Source organism: Oncorhynchus tshawytscha, unplaced genomic scaffold (assembly GCF_018296145.1).
Source record: "Oncorhynchus tshawytscha isolate Ot180627B unplaced genomic scaffold, Otsh_v2.0 Un_contig_219_pilon_pilon, whole genome shotgun sequence".
NCBI classification, from domain to species: domain Eukaryota; kingdom Metazoa; phylum Chordata; class Actinopteri; order Salmoniformes; family Salmonidae; genus Oncorhynchus; species Oncorhynchus tshawytscha.
Genome location: NW_024609261.1, coordinates 8,605 through 27,500, shown reverse-complemented (window position 1 = coordinate 27,500; position 18,896 = coordinate 8,605). Strand labels below are relative to the sequence as shown.

The 18,896-nt window shown below is 44.3% G+C and overlaps 1 protein-coding gene across 1 annotated transcript; it reads right to left on the bottom strand.

Annotated features, from left to right (window-relative positions):
- Positions 1 to 11,743: 11,743 nt before the first annotated feature.
- Positions 11,744 to 13,515, bottom strand: LOC121844504 (stonustoxin subunit beta-like). The gene is made up of 4 exons (XM_042314672.1): positions 13,461 to 13,515; positions 13,214 to 13,260; positions 12,087 to 12,724; positions 11,744 to 12,056 (listed from the first exon to the last, which is right to left on the bottom strand). The coding sequence occupies exons 2-3, from the start codon at positions 13,233 to 13,235 to the stop codon at positions 12,171 to 12,173; spliced, it is 576 nt and encodes a 191-aa protein (XP_042170606.1). The 5' UTR covers positions 13,236 to 13,260; positions 13,461 to 13,515; the 3' UTR covers positions 11,744 to 12,056; positions 12,087 to 12,170.
- Positions 13,516 to 18,896: the final 5,381 nt, after the last annotated feature.

Genomic DNA, 18,896 nt, shown 5'->3' with positions numbered 1-18,896 from the left:
TCGTAGTAGTAGAAGTAGCAATGGAGTAGTAGTAGTACTAGTAGTAGTACTAGTAGAAGTAGTAATGGAGTAGTAGTGGTAGTACTAGTAGTAGTAGTATTGTAGTGGTAGTAGTATTAGTAGTAGTAGTAGTACTGTAGTAGTATTAATGGAGTTGTAGTAGTAGTAGTAGTAGTAGTAGTAGTAGAAGAGACAATCCAGTTCAGTAGCAGTGAGCTCCCTTCTCCTACTGTAGAGCGTTAGAGAGGTGTAGGTCTTCTCATCCTCATCCCATCTCTCCAGGGTCAGGAGGCAGTCTGAGCACGTTGTCAGGAGAACCTCAGAAACAGGGATGGGGGTCACTGAGGTCCATGTGTTATTGTCATGCAGAGTAAAGTTAGAGTTGATCCTGAAGCATCAGAGTCCTCTGATCCGGAATACTGAAGCCAAAGAAGTCTAAGACCTTTATCCAGGCGGTATTCAGTATTCAGTATGAGCTACCAGTGGTATTACTAGTATGAGTACTGTAGTAATAGTTGTACTGTATTAGTACTACTGTCATAATAGTAGTAGTAGTAGTAGTAGTAGTAGTGTAGTTGTAGTAGTAGTAGAAGTAGTATTAGTAGTAGTAGTAGTATTGAAATAGTAGTAGTAGTACTGTAGAAGTAGTAGTACTGTAGTTGTAGTAGTAGTAGTAGTATTGAAATAGTACTAGTAGTACTGTAGTAGTAGTAGTAGTATTGAAATAGTAGTAGTAGTACTGTAGTTGTAGTAGTAGTAGTATTGAAATTGTAGTAGTAGTAGTAGTAGTACTGCAGTAGCAGTACTAGTTATGTGGTAGGAGTAGCAGCAGCAGTCATTAGTAGAGTAGAACAGTAGTAGTAGTCGTGTGTCAGTAGTAGTGGTAGTAGTTGCAGTAGCAGGTTTAGCAGTACTCCTAGCTACTAGTATAGTAGTAGTGGTATAGGTTTACCAGAATTGGACCCAGAAGCAGACCAGCGAACAAGGTGAGTAGAAAGATGGGGTTATTTATTAATTAAGGAGAACGTGGAGAGTAGATAGTTCCGGGGTGGAGGAACGGGCAGGGAGGTGGGTTGAATGGGAGTGGATAGGCATGATCAATGGATAACAACACACTGGCGCACGAGAAGGAACATGGATTGGGTATGGGTTCCGGCGTGAATGGCGGTAGACCAAAACAAACGGCGGTACGTTTAAAGGCAAGCAAGACGTACAAAACAATAAAACAAAAAAAAACAAACTCTATAAATGGAGGTGGTTCGTGGGCCCAATATGTTGATGCTAACGATCCAGCAGGGAATGGATGTCAGGTCAGAGGTCCCTGCCGCCCCATGTGTTGTAAAACCTTCCGGCTCTAACCACTAGGCTACCCTGCTGCCCCATGTGTTGTAAAACCTTCCTGCTCTAACCACTAGGCTACCCTGCTGCCCCATGTGTTGTAAAACCTTCCTGGCTCTAACCACTAGGCTACCCTGCTGCCCCATGTGTTGTAAAACCTTCCTGCTCTAACCACTAGGCTACCCTGCCACCCCATGTGTTGTAAAACCTTCCGGCTCTAACCACTAGGCTACCCTGCTGCCCCATGTGTTGTAAAACCTTCCTGCTCTAACCACTAGGCTACCCTGCTGCCCCATGTGTTGAAAAACCTTCCTGCTCTAACCACTAGGCTACCCTGCCACCCATGTGTTGTAAAACCCACTCTAACCCATACCCTGCCACCCCATGTGTTGTAAAACCTTCCTGCTCTAACCACTAGGCTACCCTGCTGCCCCATGTGTTGTAAAACCTTCCTGCTCTAACCACTAGGCTACCCTGCTGCCCCATGTGTTGTAAAACCTTCCTGCTCTAACCACTAGGCTACCCTGCTGCCCCATGTGTTGTAAAACCTTCCTGCTCTAACCACTAGGCTACCCTGCTGCCCCATGTGTTGTAAAACCTTCCGCTCTAACCACTAGGCTACCCTGCCACCCCATGTGTTGAAAAACCTTCCTGCTCTAACCACTAGGCTACCCTGCCACCCCATGTGTTGAAAACCTTCCGGCTCTAACCACTAGGCTACCCTGCCACCCCATGTGTTGTAAAACCTTCCGGCTCTAACCACTAGGCTACCCTGGCCCCATGTGTTGTAAAACCTTCCTGCTCTAACCACTAGGCTACCCTGCTGCCCCATGTGTTGAAAACCTTCCGGCTCTAACCATAGGCTACCCTGCTGCCCCATGTGTTGTAAAACCTTCCTGCTCTAACCACTAGGCTACCCTGCTGCCCCATGTGTTGAAAAACCTTCCGCTCTAACCACTAGGCTCTAACCACCCTGCCACCCCATGTGTTGTAAAACCTTCCTGCTCTAACCACTAGGCTACCCTGCCCCCCATGTGTTGTAAAACCTTCCTGCTCTAACCACTAGGCTACCCCTGCCACCCCATGTGTTGTAAAACCTTCCGGCTCTAACCACTAGGCTACCCTGCCACCCCATGTGTTGAAAAACCTTCCGGCTCTAACCACTAGGCTACCCTGCCACCCCATGTGTTGTAAAACCTTCCGGCTCTAACCACTAGGCTACCCTGCCGCCCCATGTGTTGAAAAACCTTCCGGCTCTAACCACTAGGCTACCCTGCCACCCCATGTGTTGTAGTAAAAACCTTCCGGCTCTAACCACTAGGCTACCCTGCCGCCCCATGTGTTGAAAACCTTCCGGCTCTAACCACTAGGCTACCCTGCCACCCCATGTGTTGAAAAACCTTCCGGCTCTAACCACTAGGCTACCCTGCCGCCCCATGTGTTGAAAACCTTCCTGCTCTAACCACTAGGCTACCCTGCCACCCCATGTGTTGTAAAACCTTCCGGCTCTAACCACTAGGCTACCCTGCCACCCCATGTGTTGAAAACCTTCCGGCTCTAACCACTAGGCTACCCTGCCACCCCATGTGTTGAAAAACCTTCCGGCTCTAACCACTAGGCTACCCTGCCACCCCATGTGTTGAAAAACCTTCCTGCTCTAACCACTAGGCTACCCTGCCACCCCATGTGTTGTAAAACCTTCCGGCCTAACCACTCAGGGCTCTAACCACTAAAACCTTGAAAAACCTTTGAGCTGCCACTCTACCCTGCCACCCCATGTGTTGTAAAACCTTCAGGCTCTAACCACTAGGCTACCCTGCCACCCCATGTGTTGAAAAACCTTCCCGGCTCTAACCACTAGGCTACCCTGCTGCCCCATGTGTTGAAAAACCTTCCTGCTCTAACCACTAGGCTACCCTGCTGCCCCATGTGTTGAAGAACCTTCCTGCTCTAACCACTAGGCTACCCTGCTGTCCCATGTGTTGTAAAACCTTTCCGGCTCTAACCACTAGGCTACCCTGCCGCCCCATGTGTTGTAAAACCTTCAGGCTCTAACCACTAGGCTACCCTGCCGCCCCATGTGTTGAAAAACCTTCCAGCTCTAACCACTAGGCTACCCTGCCACCCCATGTGTTGTAAAACCTTCCTGCTCTAACCACTAGGCTACCCTGCAGCCCCATGTGTTGTAAAACTAATTCTCATAATATGTAAATCAGCGTATATTTAAGGTGGTTTTGCCTCATTTTCATATTTACATTTTACAATAAAGAAAACTTGACATACAAAAATATATTGTATTGATGTAAACTTTCAACTGGTAAAGTTTCAGTCTGATGAGAGAAATCCCTATCAGCCTGTGGTGCTTGGGTTGAAGATCAACTGGGCTGGCAGGTAGGATTTAGTTTCTCCCTGTTTCTGGCCCACACTCCAGTACAGTAGGTGGTGGTACTGCACAATAACGTTGGACACCATCTGCTGTTAAACCCCACCAAAGAAGAAGAAGCAGTTGTAGTAGTATTAGTAGTAGTGGTAGTGGTAGTGGTAGTAGTAGTGGTAGTAGTGGTAGTAGTAGTAGTAGTAGTAGTAGTAGTAGTAGTGGTAGTAGTGGTAGTAGTAGTGGTCGTAGTAGTAGTAGTAGTAGTGGTCAGTAGTAGTAGTGGTCGTAGTGGTAGTAGTAGTAGTAGTGGTCGTAGTAGTAGTAGTGGTCGTAGTAGTAGTAGTAGTAGTAGTAGTAGTAGTAGTGGTCGTAGTAGTAGTAGTAGTAGTAGCAGCAGTAGTGGTCGTAGTGGTAGTAATGGTAGTAGTGGTCGTAGTAGTGGTAGTAGTAGTGGTCGTAGTGGTAGTGGTCGTAGTGGTAGTAGTAGTAGTGGTAGTAGTAGTGGTCGTAGTGGTAGTTGTAGTAGTAGTAGTAGTGGTCGTAGTAGTAGTAGTAGTAGTGGTGCAGTAGAGTAGCAGCAGCAGTAGTGGTAGCAGTAGCAGTGGCAGTGGCAGCTTGGTAGCAGCAGTAGTGGTAGTGTAGTAGTGCAGTGGCAGTGCAGCAGAGCAGCAGTGCAGTAGTGGTGGCAGTGGTAGTAGTAGTAGTAGTAGTAGTAGTAGTAGTGGCAGTAGTGGTGGTAGTAGTAGTAGTAGTAGGTGGTAGTAGTAGTAGTAGTAGTAGTAGTAGTAGTAGTAGTGGTGTAGTAGTAGTAGTAGTAGTGGTAGTGGTAGTAGTAGTAGTAGTAGTAGTAGTAGTAGTAGTGAGTGGTAGTAGTAGTAGTAGTGGTAGTAGCAGTAGTAGTAGTAGTAGTGGCAGTGGCAGTAGCAGTAGCAGCAGTAGTTGAGTAAGCAACCAGGAAATGGTTAGATTGTTTTTCACCATTCAGCAGTCCATCTGGGACTTTAGAGCTACTTATGAGGTCTGTGTTTCATGTTGTCTTACCCTGCAGCACAAACTCTCTCTCCGACAAGGCATCAATAATTATCATAGTACATTTTAAGGTAAATTGAATGTATTGATAAAACTCAGCAGTCCAGAGAGAAGTAGTAGTAGTAAAATGTAGCAAGTAATAGCAGTAAAAGTAGTAACAGCAGTAATAGTCAAATTCACAGGTCGTAGTAGTAGTAGTAGTAACCAGCACCAGTTTTAGTTTTTCGTGTAGTAGTGATTAGTAGTAGTAGTAGTAATAGCAGTAGTAGTCATAGTAGTGGTCGTAGTAGTAGTAGTAGTTGAAGAAGAAGAACAACAACAACAAAGTTGAGTAATAAAACCAGGAAATGGTTTCGATTGTTTTTTCACCATTCATTTTTCCATCTGGGATTTTAGAGCTACTTATGAGGTCTGTGATTCATGTTGTCTTACCCTGGCGTGATGTTTTGATAACTGCACAAACTCTCTCCGACAAGGAAACTTTTATCAATAATTATCATCGCACATTTTTTAAGGTAAATTGAATGTATTGATAAAACTCACCTTGTCCGAGAGAGAATGACACGACTATCAAAATGTAAGGTAAGCAAAACACAAAACAAACAACTAACTCTAATTGTAGGTCAAATTCATAGTGTGAAAAATGAATTGTTGTAAAAACCATTGGAACCATTTTTACGTTTTTCTGGGCATAATGACGCGTCCACGGTGTCAGGATTTATGGCTGATGTAACATCGTCAACTCTGTTATGGTCAACCTTGTTATGGTCAACCCTGTTACGGTCAACCCTGTTACGGTCGACCCTGTTATGGTCAACCCTGGTACGGTCAACCCTGTTATGGTCAACCCTGTTATGGTCAACCCTGTTATGGTCAACCCTGTTACGGTCAACCCTGTTACGGTCAACCCTGTTATGGTCAACCCTGTTATGGTCAACCCTGTTATGGTCAACCCTGTTGTAGTCAACCCTGTTATGGTCAACCCTGTTAAGGTCAGCCCTGTTGTGGTCAACCCTGTTGTAGTCAACCGTGTTGTAGTCAACCTTGTTATGGTCAACCCTGTGTATGGTCAACCCTGTTATGGTCAACCCTGTTATGGTGGTCAAGCCTATTATGGTCAACCCCTGTTATGGTCAACCCTGTTATGGTCAACCCTGTTAACCCTGTTATGGTCAACCCTGTTATGGTCGACCATGTTATGGTCGACCCTGTTATGGTCAACCCTGTTATGGTCAAGTCTGTTATGGTCAACCATGTTATGGTCAAACCTGTTACGGTCAAACCTGTTACGGTCAACCCTGTTACGGTCAAACCTGTTACGGTCAACCCTGCTACGGTCAACCCTGCTATGGTCAACCCTGTTATGGTCAACCATGTTATGGTCAACCCTGTTATGGTGTTATGGTCGACCCTGTTATGGTCAACCATGTTATGGTCAACCCTGTTATGGTGTTATGGTCAACCCTGTTATGGTCAATCCTGTTATGGTCAAGTCTGTTATGGTCAACCATGTTATGGTCAACCCTGTTATGGTGTTATAGTCAACCCTGTTATGGTCAACCCTGTTATACTCAACCATGTTATAGTCAACCATGTTATGGTCAACCCTGTTATGGTCAACCCTGATATGGTCAAGTATGTTATGGTCAACCCTGTTATAGTCAACCCTGTTATGGTCAACCCTGTTATGGTGTAATTGTCAACCCTGTTATGGTCAACCCTGTTATGGTAAACCATGTTATGGTCAACCCTGTTATGGTCAACCCTGTTATAGTCAACCCTGTTGTGGTCAACCCTGTTATGGTCAACCCTGTTATGGTCAACCCTGTTATGGTCAACCCTGTTATGGGGTCAACCCTGTTGTTATGGTCAACCCTGTTATGGTCAACCCTGTTATGGTCAACCCTGTTATGGTCAACCCTGTTATAGTCAACCCTGTTATGGTCAACCCTGGTCTGTTATGGTCAACCCTGTTATGGTCAACCCTGTTATGGTCAACCATGTTATGGTCAACCCTGTTATGGTCAACCCAACCATGTTATGGTCAACCCTGTTATGGTCAACCCTGTTATGGTCAACCCTGTTATGGTCAACTATGTTATGGTCAACCCTGTTATGGTCAACCCTGTTATGGTCAACCCTGTTATGGTCAACCCTGTTATGGTCAACCCTGTTATGGTCAACCCTGTTATGGTCAACCCTGTTATGGTCAACCCTGTTATGGTCAACCCTGTTATGGTCAACTATATTATGGTCAACCCTGTTATGGTCAACCCTGTTATGGTCAACCCTGTTATGGTCAACCCTGTTATGGTCAACCCTGTTATGGTCAACCCTGTTATGGTCAACCCTGTTATGGTCAACTCTGTTATGGTCAACCCTGTTATGGTCAACCCTGTTATGGTCAACCCTGTTATGGTCAACCCTGTTATGGTCAACCCTGTTATGGTCAACCCTGTTATGGTCAACTATGTTATGGTCAACCCTGTTATGGTCAACTCTGTTATGGTCAACCCTGTTATGGTCAACTCTGTTATGGTCAACCCTGTTATGGTCAACTCTGTTATGGTGAACCCTGTTATGGTCAACTTTGTTATGGTCAACCCTGTTATGGTCAACTCTGTTATGGTCAACCCTGTTATGGTCAACTCTGTTATGGTCAACCATGTTAATTTATTTGTCATTTAATAGGCACCATAGACATTTATTTAACCTCTTGAGATGGAAAACATGTTTATTAAACTGAACATCAACACTTCATGACATAATGTTAAAATTAGGTGAAATCACAAGTTTCACTCCCCACAAGGGACTAATGTTGTGGAACATCACCTGTGATCTGCTCATATCATGAATGTGAAGGTCAGTTTGTAGCCTACTTTGCAGTTACATAATGGCTGTTGAAGTTATGGCTCACATTTCTTGGCAACATTAGAAGTCAGATAAATGTGCTGATTGGAAGGAAATAATTAATATTAATGTAAAAAAACAACATTTCCCTAATTTTAAGGTCAACCCTGTTACGTGAAGTGAACCACAGATTATTGTACATTATATTAACCAGTAGGGCTGTACATTTTAAATAAAGGTTCAGAGTGAATTTCAGTGCCCCTCTGGCACAATCCCTAGACAGAGGACTGGGTGTCTTTTACTGGTTTAAAGCTCATTTCCTGTAATTCTAACTATTTTTTTACACGGTTTAGGCCAATCACCAGAGTGGAAAATTAGGTGTATTCAGGGTGCTTTGAACATTAAATGAACACTCATAATTCAATTGTTACTGTGAGATTTTGTGGGGATGAAATGTAAAGTTTGCTAGTATTTATGAGACATACTTTTGAGGTGTTTTTGACACTTTATTCAGACAGTAATGAGATGGGAGACGGACAAATGCTAGAAACAGTGGGGAGGTTGGAAGCAGGGATGGATCTCTGTTCTCAGGTGGAAAGTTGTATGAGACGTACCAGGAAGTGTCTCCACTACACCAAGGCTCTGCACAGGAAATCAGACACGTACCAGGAAGTGTCTCCACTACACCAAGGCTCTGCACAGGAAATCAGACACGTACCAGGAAGTGTCACCACTACACCAAGGCTCTGCACAGGAAATCAGACATGTACCAGGAAGTGTCACCACTACACCAAGGCTCTGCACAGGAAATCAGACATGTACCAGGAAGTGTCACCACTACACCAAGGCTCTGCACAGGAAATCAGACACGTACCAGGAAGTGTCACCACTACACCAAGGCTCTGCACAGGAAATCAGACACGTACCAGGAAGTGTCAGACACGTACCAGGAAGTGTCACCACGACCTCTGCACAGGAAATCAGACACGTACCAGGAAGTGTCACCACGACCACTCAGACACCAAAGGCTCTGCACAGGAAATCATCATATTACCATGGCAGAGTTCAGTCTGCTTGTCCACAGACTGCTTTCAGGTAACATCATTTAATATTTTGTCATTTGGGCGAAGTGTCTAAAACAGGGCTGGAAGAACATCCTGCTCTCCAGGAAATCAGACCTGTTTCCCAGGTGTTTGAATATTTTCTTGTTATAAATATTAATTTCAAAAAATCATCCATCCTTCAAGAAAAATCGAATGATGTTACATGGAAACAGAGGGAGGTGCAGGAATCAGGAACACCTTACCACTGCTCTGGCATCAGGAAATCCCAACACCTTACCACTGCTACACCTGGTATCAGCAGAGTCCCAACACCTTACCACTGCTACACCTGTTATCAGCAGAGTCCCAACACCTTACCACTGCTACACCTGGTTATCACGCAGAAGTCCCAACACCTTACCACTGCTAATGGTTGATGGCAGTGGGGACCTGACACCTTACCACTGCTCACCTGGTTATCAGCAGTCCACAGACTGCTACACCTGGTTATCAGCAGATAAACATTTAATACTTTGTCATTTGGGCAGAGTCCCATCTGTCCACTGCTAAACCTGGGCTATCAGCAAGAACATCCACTGCTCTCCTGGTTAGGGTTGGCCTCCACTGACCTGGTTATCAGCAGGTGTCCCAATATTTTACCACTGCTATAAATGGTTAATTTCAGCAGAGTCCCATCACCTCCACTGCTAACCTGGATAAAGAGTCCCAACACCTTACCACTGAACAGATGTCCCAACATGTTACCACTGCTAACCTGACTATCAGCAGAATCCCAACACCTTACCACTGCTACACCTGGTTATCAGCAGAGTCCCAACACCTTACCACTGCTACACCTGGTTATCAGCAGAGTCCCAACACCTTACCACTGCTACACCTGAATCAGCAGAGTCCCAACACCTTACCACTGCTACACCTGGTTATCAGCAGAGTCCCAACACCTTACCACTGCTACACCTGGTTATCAGCAGAGTCCCAACACCTTACCACTGCTACACCTGGTTATCAGCAGAGTCCCAACACCTTACCACTGCTACACCTGGTTATCAGCAGAGTCCCAACACCTTACCACTGCTACACCTGGCTATCAGCAGAGTCCCAACACCTTACCACTGCTACACCTGGCTATCAGCGGAGTCTTGTCTGGCAGCGAAACAGGTCATTCAGCCTCATTTACTGCCTTTAAAAAAAACATATCTGATATGGCTTAAACAAATGTGGTTTCTAATGACAATTGAGATGTACAATCTATGGCATAAGGGGACCACAAGCGGATAAGAGGCAATCTGTCATTTTGCTTAAGACATTAATGAGCGAGCTAGGACGGACGTAGTCACTATAATTATTTGTTTTGCATTTTTAAATGTACAGCGACAGAATTCACAATGTGGGCCGTTCTTACAGTGTTCTCCCTGCACACCAAGTCAGAACAGTAGGATAAATAACGGGGGCATATAAGCAGACAATGAAAGCTCTTACAATATTCAATGATTACATTTCTCTAAAACAGATTATATGCTACATGTGCACCACCAAGTCAGAACAGTAGGTGAAATTAAGAGGGGTAAAAAGACTGAATTATTAGGGTGAGGCACATGGGCTACTAACATCTTACTACACAACATACACTTAGTATTACTTTCTTAGCTACGGTATACATATCTCCCTGGCATATTACAATATTTATGCAGCAGCATAGAAAACAGTTGTTAAATTTGCTATTTCCAACTCGTTGTGTTTATGTCCAATGGCCGATGGGCACCGATATGTTTTGTCTATTATTTCTCATCATATGATTTGCCAGTAGATTTTGACTTGATTCATGATGATGACTGTCTAGCTTGCTAGCTAAGATTCTGAAGGTATGATGTTGACATGATCAGTCCAAACAAAGCTACTGTACATATGTGATTTGACGTCATTTTATCTGTGGCCAATGACTTTGAGCCTTCTTGGATGGGCATTTCTAATGTAACTCTATGGCAACACCCAAGGGGCTAGAATTCTCGAGGTCTCCCCTTAGACTTGGAGGTGACGTAGTTTCACCAATGGGTGACAGAACACTGAGTCAATCAAGGCGCAACGCTTGTATTTTCTGCTGGCTTGCCCCACCACCACTAAAAAGCACTGAGCTGGGCTGAAACACCTGCTTTTTGTGAGTTGCCTTACTCAAGAAATCAAACAAGCAACCATGTTTCTATAGAGCTTTATTAATTCAATGATACATATATTATAAAAAATTACATTGTTTGCAAACTGATATGTGTCACATATTAATGCCAAAATAACATGCAAAACAAGCAAGCCACCATTTTTGGGTGGGATTTGATTTATGTTGGTAAAGATTTGGGGCTCATAACAGCTCCACCTGCCCTGAATCACTGCACCCATAAGTGATTCGTTGAGAGCCCTGCAATAATGAGGCTGGTCGACCCCACACTCTTGAGTGTTGGGCCAAGAGCTCTGACATACAGAAACCAACAGAGGTCTCATATAGTAAACCTATTAATGCTTAGTCATGGCTGGTTCCACCACAACTGACTCAATGTGTCGAACCAACACATATCTAGTGGATGAGGTGGCCAACTAGTCAGAATCCTCTGTGTTCTCTTACGAGACCCAAGAACTGTTGGTTCTTAGAATAGAGGATGAGGAGAGACTTTGTTCGGAACAGACAAGATGTGCACAGCCGTGGTGAATTAGGTACAGAGTTATGTGAAAACAGCCATTTACACAACCAGAGTAACACGAGATGTGGACAGCCGTGGTGAATTACGTACGGATTTATGTGAAAACAACAATTTATGCAACCAGAGTAACACGATTGTACACACCTATCATTTAAAGTAATGCAACTACACATTTTTCATACCAAACACCCTGGATAGAGAGGTTTACACACTAGAGAGATATTCATACCAAACACCCTGGATAGAGAGGTTAACACTCTAGAAAGATATTCATACCAAACACCCTGGATAGAGAGGTTTACACACTAGAGAGATATTCATACCAAACACCCTGGATAGAGAGGTTTACACACTAGAGAAACACCCTGATATTCATAGAGAGATATTCCAAACACCCTGGATAGAGAGGTTTACACACTAGAGAGATATTCATACCAAACACCCTGGATAGAGAGGTTTACACACTAGAGAGATATTCATACCAAACACCCTGGATAGAGAGGTTTACACACTAGAGAGATATTCATACCAAACACCCTGGATAGAGAGGTTTACACACTAGAGAGATATTCATACCAAACACCCTGGATAGAGACACACTAGAGTATTCATACCAAACACCCTGGATAGAGAGGTTTACACACTAGAGAGATATTCATACCAAACACCCTGGATAGAGAGGTTTACACACTAGAGAGATATTCATACCAGATTTACACACTAGAGAGATATTCATACCAAACACCCTGGATAGAGAGGTTTACACACTAGAGAGATATTCTACATTGCTGCTCCAGTGTGTCTTACGAAACATGACCCTGATTAGAGTGAAACATCATGTTGTTTTTGACACAGGGACACTGAGGAGTCTTCATACCAAACCCTAAACCCTGGATAGAGGGGCTCAGTGAATGTGGTGGTGAATGTGTACAGGTGGGTCAGTGTGTCAGAGGAGACTCTGTAGAAGGACAAAGTGCCGGCTGGCCAGTCCAGATACACTCCTACTCTGTGGAAGCTGGAGGGGCGGACGTCTATGGCAATGGGATTATTATTGTGAATGGCAATGTAACTGTTGTCATAGCAGAAAAGAGTCCAGGACGTGTCATTGTATCCAAGACAAAAGTCATTAGCCCTTCCTTTCCTGCTGATTCCTTTATATGTCACTCCTATATCAACCCTTCTCCCACTCCACTCTACCTCCCAGTAACAGCGCCCAGTCAGACCCTCTCTACACAGCACCTGTTCATAGTTCTCAAATCTCTCTGGGTCATCAGGATACGGCTGCTCCTCTGACCTCAGTGTCACTTTTCTGTTCTCCTCAGACAGAGAGAGGAGTCGGTATACTGTGTTTGGGTCCAATGTGAGATCACAGACATCTGATGGATGAAACCAGACACAATATTAGAAATCATCATCATTCACATTAGAATGTTAACTCACTTTTCACTAATTCATTTAATGTAGATGTTTCTAGGTATCAAAAGGAGAAGTTAAGGTAACTTGAGACTTGTTGAATGATCATATGTTATACTGTATGGTAATATAAAACACACTTATTCCCATTAATTTCACACACACACACACACACACACACACACACAGACACACACACACACACACACACACACACACACACACACACACACACACAAAAACACACACACACACACACACACACACACACACACACACACACACTGCCAAAGCAACTCTTTGTAAACTTTGGTGTCCCTGATTTCTGCTTCTGTAGAACTACAGCTGATATTTAATATGACCAAGTCAGTAATGATGGTGGTCTTTGACTTTGACTTAACTTGAATTAAGACTTATTCTTAGTCATATTCTTCACAGCAGTCAACACTCACATTTTCTAAGCCCAGGTTTCATTGTGTACTCTCCACCATGTTCCACACTGTAGCGGTAAGCAGAAGAACAGACAGTCATTGAGGGATACACACACCACATACACACACACACACACACACACACACACACACACACACACACAGTCAGGATATAACTTTGTCCAAGTGGTGGTCAGAATGTTTGTCTTAACTAGCCTGATAAGTCAAACATGTCTGATATGAACATTGACATAAACCCTCTACATACTTGAGTTTCTCCAGTCTGCAGTGTGGATCCTCCAGTACAGCAGAGAGCAGTTTGACTCCTGAGTCTCCTGGGTGATTGTAGCTCAGGTCCAGCTCTCTCAGGTGTGAGGGGTTTGACCTCAGAGCTGAGACCAGAGAAGCACAGCCTTCCTCTGTGACTAGACAGCGTGACAGCCTGCAAAGAGTCAAATCATATTAAAATCACCTACTATTTGAAGAAGTCATAAGTATTCTGACAAATGTACTTATTGTGTATTACAGTTTTTTTCGATTGCTAAACGACAGTGGACACAACTGGAGTCACATGTGCAAAACTCTAACTACAGTCTGCACAGCAGCAGTTCATGTGGACCAAACTCTAGTTCGTTTTTCATTGCTTGAACACAGTTTTCAAAACTCTACACACTTATCCCATGACTTTAACTACAACCTGCACAACACTGTGGATTTACAGCACTTTGTTCAAATGCTAACACACTGCTGTCAAAACTGTGAACCACACATTCAAAACGGAATAGATTTCAGCCTTGTGCCTTTCAAACACTGCTGATTGCAATTTCAGCTGAAAGGCTAAGCAGGTGTCTTGTTTTAGACTTGTTAGTGAACACACACACATATTACAGTATATGTAGGTAGAGCTCAGAAAGACTCATTTTGGAAATGGAACAAGGAAGATGGGTTCGTGGAGGGAGAAGGGTGGCAGGGAGAGGGCGGATGCTTGGAGGAAGACAAAGAAGACAAAGAGCTGTTATTTCAGATGAAATAAGGGCTACACTTATAGACCATGTCGTGAACCATGGTCTCTCATTGAGAGAGGCAGGGTTGAGGGTGCAACCCAATCTGCAAAGATCCACAGTGGCACCTGTAATGCGAATTTTCCATCATGCAAACAGGTGAGAGTTACATCCTTACAGTAAATGAAAACATTACAGGAATCTATTTTGTATTGCAATTATAGAATATTTACACAGATATATATTACAGTAAGTTTGACTGTAAAATATATTTTTACAACAGGACCCAAAGGCTGCCCCCAACAGGGGGAAGAGGAAAAATATTTTCAGATGCGCAGGAAAATGCTATTGTTGACATGGTTGTTGTCAACAATGCAATAAAACTGCGGGAGATTCAAGATAGAGTGCTGGCTGATAATGATATATTTGAAAATGTTAATTCTGTCAGCACAACAACTATTGCTCGAGTCCTAAAGAAACACCAAGTTACAATGAAACAGTTATACACTGTACCGTTCGAGAGAAACAGTGAACGGGTAAAAGAGCAAAGATACCAATATGTCCAGGTAAGACGTCTGAGGTTACGTACACAGCTATACAAAATATTTACAGTAAAAAAAAAACACTAGCATTTCTACAGTAAAACTGTGCACTTACTGTTTTTCAGAGAGTAATGGAGGTGGAAGCACTGGAAAGACCACATTCATTTGTATTTATCGATGAAGCTGGATTTAACCTTGCCAAAACACGGCGCAGAGGAAGGAATGTTATAGGTCAAAGGGCCACTGTGGAGGTTCCAGGCCAAAGGGGGGGAAATATCACCATGTGCTGCAATGGCCAATGATGGTTTGCTTTTCAACACACCACTCATTGGCCCATACAACACAGAAAGGCTTATAGCTTTCCTAGAACAGCTCTATGCTCAGCTAGTGCCAGCAGAACAGGGGAGTCAGTAAGAAACCCCCAAGTTTTTGTCATAGTTTGCGATAATGTTGCTTTTCACCACTCTGCAGCTGTCACAGATTGGTTTGCAGCACATCACAGATTTATGGTTTTGTACCTGCCTGCATATTCACCCTTCCTCAACCCAATAGAGGAGTTTTTCTCTGCCTGGAGGTGGAAAGTGTTTGGTCACCACCCACATGACCAAATGTCTCTTTTGGAAGCCATGCGTGCCGGATGTGAGGACACGAGTCCAGAGGACTGCCAGGGATGGATAAGGCACTCCAGAAGGTTCTTCCCCAGGTGCATGGCAAGAGAAAACATTAGATGTGATGTTGAAGAAAACCTGTGGCCTGATGCTAGAGAGAGGCAGGATTAGCCCCTCAATTATTTGTTCGAATTACAGTATGTACTTTTAGTTTCTACCTTTTTTTCTCATTACTGTAATTACGTAAATTACTACAGACTATTGAAGCAAACTGCTAATTTTCATTTACCTTAAATAATTGTTATGTTCTAAAAATTTTAATAAATCATGTGAAAGAATGTCACTCTTTTCTTTGAAGAAAATATTACTTTGTATGAAGTCACTGAAATTGTTCAAACTGTAAAGATGAAAAGTTTGTATTGTCTGTATTGATGTTTGATGCTAGTGTTTTTACTCTCAGTGTGTTCTGAGTGACAGTGTGTGTTATCTCAGTGAGGGTTGTGCATAGTGTTTGGCTGCACTGAGCGTGTTTTGAGCCATGTGTTAAGAGTTGTGTTGCTTGGAATGAGTTTTGCAGGTGATGTGAACTGTTTAGCTCAGGTGACTGTTGGTAGTGCAGACTGTAGTTAGAGTTTTGCACATGTGACTCCAGTTGTGCCCACTGTCGTTTAGCAATCGAAAAAAACTGTAAAGTTGAATATTTGGTCTTAACCTCGTAAGTTGCATTTGCAGTTTGTTTTGGCTGTGTTTTGGGTTGTGTTTTGGCCAATATTAAAATGGTGGATGATGACTGGAGTAATCTTCTGTCTAATCAAATCAAATCAAATCAAATTTTATTTGTCACATACACATGGTTAGCAGATGTTAATGCGAGTGTAGCGAAATGCTTGTGCTTCTAGTTCCGACAATGCAGTAATAACGAACAAGTAATCTAACTAACAATTCCAAACAAACTACTGTCTTATCCACAGTGTAAGGGGATAAAGAATATGTACATAAGGATATATGAATGAGTGATGGTACAGAGCAGCATAGGCAAGATACAGTAGCTGATATCGAGTACAGTATATACATATGAGATGAGTATGTAAACCAAGTGGCATAGTTAAAGTGGCTAGTGATACATGTATTACATAAGGATGCAGTCGATGATATAGAGTACAGTATCTACGTATGCATATGAGATGAATAATGTAGGGTAAGTAACATTATATAAGGTAGCATTGTTTAAAGTGGCTAGTGATATATTTACATCATTTCCCATCAATTCCCATTATTAAAGTGGCTGGAGTAGAGTCAGTGTCATTGACAGTGTGTTGGCAGTAGCCACTCAATGTTAGTGGTGGCTGTTTAACAGTCTGATGGCCTTGAGATAGAAGCTGTTTTTCAGTCTCTCGGTCCCAGCTTTGATGCACCTGTACTGACCTCGCCTTCTGGATGACAGCGGGGTGAACAGGCAGTGGCTCGGGTGGTTGATGTCCTTGATGATCTTTATGGCCTTCCTGTAGCATCGGGTGGTGTAGGTGTCCTGGAGGGCAGGTAGTTTGCCCCCCCCCGGTGATGCGTTGTGCAGACCTCACTACCCTCTGGAGAGCCTTACCGTTGAGGGCGGTGCAGTTGCCATACCAGGCGGTGATACAGCCCGCCAGGATGCTCTCGATTGTGCATCTGTAGAAGTTTGTGAGTGCTTTTGGTGACAAGCCGAATTTCTTCAGCCTCCTGAGGTTGAAGAGGCGCTGCTGCGCCTTCCTCACGATGCTGTCTGTGTGAGTGGACCAATTCAGTTTGTCTGTGATGTGTATGCCGAGGAACTTAAAACTTGCTACCCTCTCCACTACTGTTCCATCGATGTGGATGGGGGTGTTCCCTCTGCTGTTTCCTGAAGTCCACAATCATCTCCTTAGTTTTGTTGACGTTGAGTGTGAGGTTATTTTCCTGACACCACACTCCGAGGGCCCTCACCTCCTCCCTGTAGGCCGTCTCGTCGTTGTTGGTAATCAAGCCTACCACTGTTGTGTCGTCCGCAAACTTGATGATTGAGTTGGAGGCGTGCATGGCCACGCAGTCGTGGGTGAACAGGGAGTACAGGAGAGGGCTCAGAACGCACCCTTGTGGGGCCCCAGTGTTGAGGATCAGCGGGGAGGAGATGTTGTTGCCTACCCTCACCACCTGGGGGCGGCCCGTCAGGAAGTCCAGAACCCAGTTGCACAGGGCGGGGTCGAGACCCAGGGTCTCGAGCTTGATGACGAGCTTGGAGGGTACTATGGTGTTGAATGCCGAGCTGTAGTCGATGAACGGCATTCTCACATAGGTATTCCTCTTGTCCAGATGGGTTAGGGCAGTGTGCAGTGTGGTTGAGATTGCATCGTCTGTGGACCTATTTGGGCGGTAAGCAAATTGGAGTTGGTCAAGTGTGTCAGGTAGGGTGGAGGTGATATGGTCCTTGACTAGTCTCTCAAAGCATTTCATGATGACGGATGTGAGTGCTACGGGGCGGTAGTCGTTTAGCTCAGTTACCTTAGCTTTCTTGGGAACAGGAACAATGGTGGCCCTCTTGAAGCATGTGGGAACAGCAGACTGGTATAGGGATTGATTGAATATGTCCGTAAACACACCGGCCAGCTGGTCTGCGCATGCTCTGAGGGCGCGGCTGGGGATGCCGTCTGGGCCTGCAGCCTTGCGAGGGTTAACACGTTTAAATGTCTTACTCACTTGGCTGCAGTGAAGGAGAGACCGCATGTTTTCGTTGCAGGCCGTGTCAGTGGCACTGTATTGTCCTCAAAGCGGGCAAAAAGTTATTTAGTCTGCCTGGGAGCAAGACATCCTGGTCCGTGACTGGGCTGGGTTTCTTCCTGTAGTCCGTGATTGACTGTAGACCCTGCCACATGCCTCTTGTGTCTCAGCCGTTGAATTGAGATTCTACTTTGTCTCTGTACTGTCGCTTAGCTTGTTTGATAGCCTTGCGGAGGGAATAGCTGCACTGTTTGTATTCAGTCATGTTACCAGACACCTTGCCCTGATTAAAAGCAGTGGTTCGTGCCTTCAGTTTCACACGAATGCTGCCATCAATCCAAGGTTTCTGGTTAGGGAATGTTTTAATCGTTGCTATGGGAACGACATCTTCAACGCACGTTCTAATGAACTCGCACACCGAATCAGCGTATTCGTCAATGTTGTTGTCTGACGCAATACGAAACATCTCCCAGTCCACGTGATGGAAGCAGTCTTGGAGTGTGGAGTCAGCTTGGTCGGACCAGCGTTGGACAGACCTCAGCGTGGGAGCTTCTTGTTTTAGTTTCTGTCTGTAGGCAGGGATCAACAAAATGGAGTCGTGGTCAGCTTTTCCGAAAGGGGGGCGGGGCAGGGCCTTTTATGCGTCGTGGAAGTTAGAGTAACAATGATCCAGGGTCTTTCCACCCCTGGTTGCGCAATCGATATGCTGATAAAATTTAGGGAGTCTTGTTTTCAGATTAGCCTTGTTAAAATCCCCAGCTACAATGAATGCAGCCTCCGGATAAATAGTTTCCAGTTTGCAGAGAGTTAAATAAAGTTC